This window comes from Gekko japonicus, unplaced genomic scaffold, assembly GCF_001447785.1.
Source record: "Gekko japonicus isolate JY-2015 unplaced genomic scaffold, Gekko_japonicus_V1.1 scaffold806, whole genome shotgun sequence".
Lineage (NCBI taxonomy): Eukaryota > Metazoa > Chordata > Lepidosauria > Squamata > Gekkonidae > Gekko > Gekko japonicus.
In genome coordinates this window covers 558,329-568,264 of record NW_015160234.1, presented here as the reverse complement: position 1 = coordinate 568,264, position 9,936 = coordinate 558,329, and the positions used below count along the sequence as shown (strand labels likewise).

The following is a 9,936-nucleotide window of genomic DNA, read 5'->3' as shown; positions in this document are numbered from 1 at the left end:
TGAGTCTATGGCATCATACCCTGCTGAGGCTGCTTGCCACCCCAAGCTTCACTGTCCCAAGGCTCCACCCCCAAATCTCCAGGAATTTCCCAACCTGAATTGATCTCTGTAGCTGGGAGATCCGTTGTGATTCCCAGACCGCTGCCACTGCTGCTGTGGGGGGAGAGGAAGCAGGTAGGTGGCTAGGAGCACTGCCACCACTGCTGCTGCTCTGCGGAGTAGGGGAGGAAGCAGGCAGGAGGCTGGGAGAGTGATGGGGGCAGAAAGAAAGAATGATGGGGTGGGGGCAGAAAGAGGGAGAAAGAGTGATGAAGTGGGGAGGCAGAAAAACAAAGAGAAAGATGACAGGTCAGAAAGAGAGAGGAAGTCATATGCATGGAGGATAAATAGAGAGTAAGAAAAGGGGGGCAGAGGGGAGAAATAGTGTGAGAGAGGTAGGGGGTGAGGAGAGGAAGCAAAGGTGTGATGAATGAGATAACCATCCCGCAAGTTTCTTGCGGGTCTCCACTTGTATATTCTAATTCTCAACCTGGCAAAATCTGAGGATACTTAAATCCAGTGATTGGAGCTGTGAACAGACAAAAGAGATCTTTCTACAAACCTGAAAAATGTCCCACATTTGCAAAAATATCTGAAATTTTAAAAAAGTAAAATGAGGGGTTAAAAAACCCAAAATGATAAAAGGAGCACCTGTAGCTTTAAGAAATGGATTACCTTAGTGGTCATTGCTGGGCAATCACAGCCACCCAGCCTTGCTTTCTGTCAGTAAAAGCAGGAGGAGTCAATGCCCTTTCCAGGGCTATTTGGACCTTCGCATGGGGGCTCATTGGGGCAATCCCAGCAGCAACTGCTGGGCAAATTGCTACCAATGGGCTTGTGTGACTCACCCATTCCTGGCTTCTTGCTACTGTTCAAAAACAATCACCCAGTAAAGCCAGAAGGGATGCCAGAACCCCTGGTGGGGGCAGGGGTCCCCCAGTTTTGGGTGTTCCTCTCTGCCACCAGCCAGCTCCCCCCAAACAGACAAGAAGCTGGAAATAAACACGACATGCCTATATCACCTAGAAGTGACGTAGGCACTTCAGTGACATTGGGGGGTGTGCTCTGATTTTTGGGGAAAACTCTATGGTAGAAGCTAATTCTACCATAGAGGTTTTGCCCACAGAGTGTTGCCTCCAACATCCCGGGCATGCCTATGTCGCTTCAAGGTGACATAGGCACATCACAATTATTTCCAGCTTCTTCCTCCCCGATTCCGGTAAGTTCACCCCCATCCCCCACCAGCTGGTTTGACAGACTTGACAACCCTAAAAGCCAGCATGGTGTATTGTTTAGAGTTGCAGACTAGGATCTCAAATCCCATTCTGCTGTGGAAACCTACTGGGTGACCTGAGGTGACTTTGGGCCAGTTACACATTCTCAGTCTAATTTACCTCACAAGCAGGGGTGAATTGACCATTAAGAGCTCCAAGACACCTCTCAGTAGGCCTATGGCTTCCTGCCCACCTGGGCTGGACCACACCTGTAACACCTGTAACAGAAGGGCTGAGCTCAGCACAAGGCAGGTAACAGAGGCAGCACTCAGCATGGCCTATCATGGGATGGGCAAGGGATGCGGTTCTCCTGGCACAATCTGCTCACTGCTCCAGAAACAAAGCAGCTGAAGAGAACCGTGGCACTGAGTGCACACATCCCTCCCTTCTCTTTTTGGGAAAAGTCTTCCTAGCAATGCAGGCTGATTGTAGCCCCTTCTTTGAGGGGGGGGGGTGTCAGCCCAGAGCTTCCTCTGAAGTGCATCTTGTTAAACAAACACAGCATTACATTTGGCGAACAATTTTGTTAAACACACTCTGTTGGGCTGAAGTATGACACTTAGTTACTCTGCGGAGACAAGGGATTTCATTCAATGAATATGGAAAGAACTCTTTTTGCATTATTGCCTCTGATCTGCTGGACTTTCATCCCCTCTCCAGAAAACAGCAATTTCCCCACCCACTGGGCATGCCTTCCTGCCACTGGACTCCTCTGCCACCCAAAGATGGCTGGCTGGGAGGGAGCCAATTCAGCCTGCCCTCCCCCTTGTAGAAACTCACCAGAGCAGTCCTCCCAGCAGACCATCTGCTTTTCAGAGCAGGAGCAGCCAATGGCAGGGGATGGAGCTTTAGGGCAAATCCAGGGTAAGAAGGAGACCTGGGACAGAAGGGGGACAGCACTGGCCAATAAGAAAACAATGCCTGAGACTGCAGCTGTTGCTGCTGGGCTGATCTCATGGGACAAGTTGGGGGCACAAAAGGAACCAGAATCATTTCAAAGCGAATGTAAGGAAATCCTTATGATCTAAGTGTCAGGTGGGGAGCTCCCGGTAAGACATTGCAGGATTTCTGGGTTCTATTCTAGCCTTGCTCTGTAATTTTGATGGAAGCCTAACCTGCATCAAAAGAGCAGGGGGAAGCTTTTGCTGTGACTTTCTTTCTGGCACATGAAAAAACAACACAAGAGTCCACTTATAGACCCCCAATCTCTCTCTCTCTCTCTCTCTCTCTCTCTCTCTCTCTCTCACACACACACACAGAGAGAGAGAGAGAGAGAGAGAGAGAGAGAGAGAGATTAAAAGGACATGTTATTGGTCTTATTATTGTCTGCCGTTCCCTACTTTCAGAGCCTGTCATGTTGATGATGAGACCCCTGCACATGTGAGGAAAACTTCTGCCAGAATGTTTGTCAGGCCTAATTAACACTAGAAAGAGAAACATCACTCTGCTTGCAGCAGCAGTGTGGGAGAGAGACTGCTGCAGTGCTAAGGATTATCAGGAAGGGGACTGAGAATATATATTTACTCCATTTACCCCACCTTTCTCCCCAGTGGGGACCCAAAGTGGTTAACATCATTCTTCCTCCCTCCACTGGATTTCAATTTTGAATGCTCCTTTGCTTTAAAACCACCCTGCAAATAGGAAACTCACGGAGCAAGGAGTAGGAGTAGAAGCTTTCTCCTTGCTGTGCTAGTTTTCTATTTGTCTAGAGTGTTTTAACTGAGGGAGGATTCAAAATTGGAATCCACCAAAAACCTGCCATGCTGAAGTCCATTTTGCCCTTTCAGTGTTCTGCACTTCATCCTCAGGCATGTGTTGCCCAGTTTCCATCCCCCCAAAATAAAGACAAACTCTTTCATCCTCAATGCTCTCTAGCAATGTCCCTCACATCAACATCCTCCTCAAGTCCCCACAAACCTCACCTATCCACTATAACTTCTCCTGTAATTTATTTGCAAATACAAATCTCAATGCAAACAGAAAGCACATGCTGCCTGGAGCAATTTCCAAGTTCCAATTCCAAACTGGGTTGCTGCATGGCTTTTGCCCACCTGTTGTCAGGATCCTGGTTAAGTCAGTTCTCAACACCACTCACTTCAAAGAAAGTTTGGTTTATTGAGATGTTGAAGAATACCATAATGAACACGAGCTTCGTTAGGACTGAAGGTGAAAGCGCGGAGATTGCAGATATATTGTGTTCAAGCACAATAAGGATCAGGACCCAATCATCTCACGGCATTTGCACACCAGAAATAATGGTCAATTACTCCCCCCCCACACTAAGCACATACCCCTCTACAGAAACAGAGCGAAACAACAGGTCTCTATGACACAGTGTCTGATGCATCGAAACATTTAGGAAAATGAAAGCATTTGGTTTTCACATCCCTCTCCCCCTCCTCCTTCCTCTATGGCAGGTGAACTATAAAATGCATACTGAGCCTGACATACTGCCCCCCCCCCCCAGACACCTCACCCCTTCAGCTTGTGAGGGTATTTGTTATGGAACATGTTCACATTTCACCCACTCATTATGCGATTCATCAAAGTCCTTTCATTTAATCAAGTAGTATAGTCAGTTCCATTTCAACTTAGAACTGAGGATCTTTTCTACCTCCTGGTGGGGTTCACTATCTACCATTAGAGGAGGTGGAGCAGCTGGAAGAGGTCTCCACTTGTTTGGGCCCAGATCCCTTTTTAGTAACCTGAAATGAAATACAAGGTGAATATGCCTCAGAGACGTGGGTAAATCAAGTTCCACAGCCACTTCGTTCAAGACCCTCAACACCTTGAATGGGCCAATATACTTCCACCCCAATTTCCTCCCCAGCTGGAGCCCCTTCAGATTTTTTGTGGAGAGGTACATTGAGTCCCCAGCAATGCTCCTTCTAAGATGTGGAGTCTTGTGAACAAAAATTCTATTTTGTGAGCTACTGGCATTAAAGTTATGAGTGAGCAATTTGGCTACTGCATAAATTAGTTTGCTTTGGAGCCATCCTTCCTGAGCTAAGACAGAAATGTGTGAGCCAGAGGCTAAAAAACTGTGAGCTAGCTCACACTAACTCAGGTTAGAGGGAACACTGGTCCCCAGGTTGTAACTCCCATTCAGGAGCTCTCCCTTTATCAGCTTGCTTTTTGTAGTCCTCTTTCGCCTTTCTCAGAGTCTCTTGGATCATGGACAATCGATCCTTTAGGTCCCCCCAGCATGATTGCAAATCTCCCTGTTTAGGCTCTTGAGTAGTCACCGGGGGGGGGGGCCTTCATACCCATGCACAGCCTTAAAGGGGGAGAGGCCAGTGGCACAGTGCACTGAGTTATTATAACTGTATTCTGCATAAGGGAGGAGGTCAACCCAGTTGTCGTGCTGGTAACTGTTGAAGCACCGGAGGAATTGGTCTACTACTTGATTCACCTCAGTCTGCCCATCCATCTCTGGGTGATGGGAGCTGCTGAGACCTTGTTCCACCCCCAACACCTGAAGCAGTTCCTTCTAGAACTTAGTGATGAACTGCGACCCCCTGTCTGAAATTATCTTGAGGGGGAGGGAATGCAGCCTCACAATGTGGTGCATGAAAAGCTTGGCTAGTGACTTGGCCAAGGGCAGTTGTTTGCAAGGAATAAAATGTGCCTGGTTGGAGAACTTGTCGACCACCACCCAAATCACTGTTTTACCTTTACTGGGTGGTAAGTCAGTTATAAAGTCCATAGAAATCATAGGCAGGTAGGGCAGGAACCCATGTATTGGGAAATATCTGCCCTCATACGCGGCCACCAGAATTGCAAGGAGGTGCAGGGTTTTCAGATATCCATAATGCCCCGCCAGTTTATTTTTGTACCCCAAAGTCAGGATTTCCCCCCTCAATGCTTTAGGCATAAACAGCCTCCTGCCCCTGTACCAACAGCCATCCCCAATCAGCTCTGCTGAATTGTCAGTTTGAACATCCTCCATGCCCCCCTCTGTAAAAGCTGTTTTAAAATTGCAAATCCAGGGTTCAACTTCAATGGGGGTTTCTGCTTTCGCTCGGCTGCGAGTTACCACCGCCCCGCCCCCCCCAACTGGGTTGGTGTGAACATTGAGTCTATGACTTTTACCATCTGGCTGTCATTTTGCAGGAGGTGGGATAGTGCATCAGACAGTGAGTTCAACTTCCCATGGAGGTGCTGGAGGGTAAACCAAAATTTAGGGGGGGAACCTCCGCCCAGCAGAGCTGCTTGGTGTTTAGGCGCCTGGGCGTGCGTAATGCCTCCAGGTTTTTGTGATCCTTCCACACATCGAACGACACCCTCACCCAGTCCAGCCAGTGCCTCCAGGTTGTAAGGGCCAGTTTGATGGCTGCCACCTCCTTATCCCAAACAGCCCAATTATGCTCCGTAGGGAGAACTTCTTAGACACATATGCCAAGGGGTAGAGCTTTCTATCCTCACCCCTTTGCAGGATCGCCCCCCTCATAGCCACATAGGAGGCATCAACTTGGATCACAAGAGCCTTATTTTCATCAGGATGGTGTAAAATATGCTCAGAGGTAAACAGCTCCTTGAGCCTTTCAAATGCCTGCTGGCACTCCAGGGTCCAGTTCAGCTTGGTACTTGGCTTGCTACAGTTGGGACCCTTCCCTTTGGTTTTTAACAAGCCAGTAAGAGGCAAGACCACCTGGGCGAATTTTGGGATGAATGTGCAGTAGAAATTGGTGAACCGGAGCTTCCGGTTGATGGCGGCACAAACATGGACTCACCTCCGGGGCATCCCAGGGGTGTTTCTGTGCTCCAGCGGAGGGGGTGAGCAGGCTCAACCCCCCCCCAGGAGCCCGGGGGAGGGCGCCTGGCCAAGGAGCTTGGAGGGGGTAGCCTCTTCCCACGGCAGAATGCCAGGGAATTGAGGCTCCCCCTCGCTCCGGTGGTCTGTCCTGCTGAGAGACCAAACGGTAAAAGTGAAGCCGGCCGGGACAAGCTTGGGAGATTGAGTGCAAAAAATGATGAAGGAAAAGGGGTCGCAAGACCAGCCATGAACGTGAGTCAAATGAGAATCGCTTTTTAAACAGAAAGACGCTTCCCACCCAACACGGCGAGAAAGTGGGCCGGGGAGGGACGCCTCCCATGCACACGAACAGAGAAGCGAAAAGGGAGGGGAGCAGAAAAGTAAAAACGCGATTGCCCAGAAGTACTCACCCATCAACCGATACAGATAAGCGTTATTCAGAGACTTCTTAACTTTTGCGAAAAGTAAACAAGCAGAAAAAAGATGGCGGGGAAGAGGGACAAGGACAAAGAGAGACTGTTAAAAGCGAAACCAGAGTCCCCGAGACCGGAAACGACCAGTGAGGCTGCAAAGGCTATGACTGAAGTCATGCGCCCTCTGCTGGAACAGCTCAATGGTTTTAAAGAACAGATGATGGCAGTGACAGCAAACATAACAGCGCAGCAAAAACAGCTCTCAACTGTTACAACAAGCATCACTGCCCAGCAAGCTCAAATAACGGACTTGATCCAAGTAATGAAGCAGGATGCAGAGAAAGTAAAGGAAATGGCAGTGACAACACAGAAAGTGAGGAAGAAAGTGAAAAATTTGGAAAAGAAAAATGACTCTTTGGAAGATCAGAAAGATCAGATGCTGCAAGTGCAAATGGATAAGGCTAATATGGTCCTGTGCTTCCAGGGGGTGCCAGAGAATAGAGGGGAGAGTCTTAAAGAACTTATGAGTGAACTACTCGCCCCTGTGACAGATATAAAAGCGGACTTATTGCTCAATGACATGGATGTGGCCTACAGGTCATATTCAGGATATATAAAGAAAAATAACAGGTCATATTCAGGATACATAAAGAAGAATAATCTGCCTGGGAAAATAGTAGTAAGATTCTCGAAGAGGCACGTCAGGGATGCTATCCTGAAAGCAGTTGCTGGGACTCCACTGAAGGTGGGGGAGAACGAAGTCAGAACGCTAAAGGATATTCCATTTGAAGTAAGACAACGTAGAAAGAAATACAAAGAACTTGTGTTCTTCCTCCAAACAAACCATCTGGCTGTCATTTTGCAGGAGGTGGGATAGTGCATCAGACAGTGAGTTCAACTTCCCAAGGAGGTGCTGGAGGGTAAACCAAAATTTAGGGGGGGAAACTCTGCCCAGCAGAGCTGCTTGGTGTTTAGGCGCCTGGGCGTGCGTAATGTCTCCAGGTTTTTGTGATCCATCCACACATCGAACGGCACCCTCACCCCGTCCAGCCAGTGCCTCCAGGTTGTAAGGGCCAGTTTGATGGCAGCCACCTCCTTTTCCCAAACAGCCCAATTATGCTCCGTAGGGAGAGAACTTCTTAGACACATATGCCAAGGGTAGAGCTTTCCATCCTCACCCCCTTGCAGGATCGCCCCCCTCATAGCCACATAGGAGGCGTCAACTTGGATCACAAAAGGCTTATTTTCATCAGGATAGTGTAAAATGTGCTCAGAGGTAAACAGATCCTTGAGCCTTTCAAATGCCTGCTGGCACTCCGGGGTCCAGTCCAGCTTGGTACTTGGCTTACTACCGTCGGGACCCTTCCCCTTGGTTTTTAACAGGCCAGTAAGGGGCAAGACCACCTGGGCGAATTTTGGGATGAATGCGCAGTAGAAATTGGTGAACCCAAGGAATGATTGGAGCTGGTGCCAGGTTCGAGGAGCCTCCCACCCCACTACATCCTGCACTTTATGGGGGTCCATGTCCAGTCCATCTGCCGAAATCCGATATCCCAGGAAATCCAGTTCATCTTTATGAAACTCAACCTTGGAGAGCTTGACAAAGAGCCGGTATCCAGCTCTGGTTACTATCCAATCCAGCTACAAAAAGAAATTTTGACACGGCTATATCCCAACTATATCCTGACTTGGATTGCCCAGGCTAGCCTGATTTTATCATATCTCAGAAGCTAAGCATGGTTGGGCCTGGTTGGTATTTGGGTGGAAGACCACCAAGGAAGTCCAGGGTCAGTATATAGAGGCAGGCAATGGCCCTCTGAACACCTCTTGCCTTGAAAACTGTACAGGACCACATAAGTCGGCTGTGACTTGATGCCACTTTCCACCACCATACGCAAACTATAGCTTTGTCAATATTTCTTTTTTTGTAGATGGACAGGATAACACCCATTAGATATATCAATTATGAAATAAGATTCTGATTCAGATATGTTCATGTTCTTGAAACACTGGCACATTTTGTCTGATGTGCCTCAATGTCTTGAAAAACCTTTAGTGAGCTTTAGGAAAACCAGGAACCTTAAGGAACGTCTTGTCACAGCAGATCTACCAGGACCTAGAGAAGTCAGCAATCTACCAAAGGGGCAGTACAGATGCCAGAGATGCACTGCATGTAGACTTATTTGGGTAACAGGCACACTGGAATTTCCAGAAGTTCACTTTAAAATGGATTTAGATTTTTTTGCCACATGCAGTACCAAAAACATAGTTTATTTACTCCAGTGTGTTTGCAATAAAAAATACATAGGTGAATCTACACGCATGTTCCATACACGTATATTGGAACACAAATCTCATGTGATACATGAATGCATCGAGGCTCCTATTGTACAGCATTTCAGAAGTATGGGACACGGTCCTGAGGACTTTAAGGTAGTTGTCCTAGAGGTTATATGCCCAACCAAATATAGCAAAGTAGATATACACAAAATGCTCCTTAAAAGGGAGGCATTTTGGATTCATCAATTAAATACCATTCACCCGGGGGCTTGAATGTTGCATTGGATCTCTCCTGTTTTTTATGAATATTTAACAACGAGGTTTTTTGTATTAATGGATGGTTCTTTCTAGAGGGTCCCTTTAAACCAATCCTCATATGGATGTGCTGTTTTGGATAGTTCTTTGTAGAGAACCCCTTCAAGTCAATTTTAGCATTGATGTGCTGTTTCTTTAAGACTGAGGAACTAATATGGTCCCAGGTGTACAATATAGGTTTCTGGATATTCAGCAATTTGGTATTTACAGTCTGTATGCATTTGTATTCTTTGTATTACAATTGTATTTGTTAAATAGCTTATGTATGACTTGACAAGTAATGTGTTGTATAGCATGCGAGGATATAATTCTGTTAAGGTTCCTTTAAATATTGTTGTAAGTTTGTGACAGGATCAAACCCATGCAAACATTATGTCATGTCTTGGAGTATAATAGTGGGTATATTGGAATGGTTTGGCAAGGCACTTTGCATCATGAACTAAATCAGGCCCGGTGAAACATTTGGTTTAAGAATGTGTGAGTATGGTAATATAAAAATAGGTTTTTATGTAGGACAGCTTTGTTATGGAGCATTTGAATTTGATCATGTTTGTATATTCCCTCAGATTTATGGTAGAAAAACCAGGAGAAGATTTGTATATGATATGTCAAACTCTGGTATGAATGAAACTAGATAAGCATAGGTATGGTATGAAAACATTTTATTGGAAATGTTTTTTATGGATCCTTTTCTTGTGTTAATTGAATGTGTTGATATATGTATTGTATATAGGTGTAGGAATTTTTCTGATGAAGAGGCGAAACGAAGAGTCATTCCGGAGGTTTTCGTCGGATTCACTTGCATTTTGATAGAAGTTCACCTTCACCTGAAACTTACCATTCTTTTGTGTATTAGTAT

At 46.6% G+C, this 9,936-nt stretch overlaps 1 protein-coding gene across 1 annotated transcript in view; it reads right to left on the bottom strand.

Moving 5' to 3' along the window:
- COL9A1 (collagen, type IX, alpha 1) overlaps window positions 1-9,936 on the bottom strand; it is a 140,607-nt gene that overhangs the window by 129,583 nt on the left and 1,088 nt on the right. Inside the window, exon 2 of the mRNA XM_015412655.1 lies at window positions 7,975-8,123. Within this exon, the coding sequence (XP_015268141.1) occupies window positions 7,975-8,123 (149 nt within the window). The remainder of the gene's footprint in view (window positions 1-7,974; window positions 8,124-9,936) is intronic.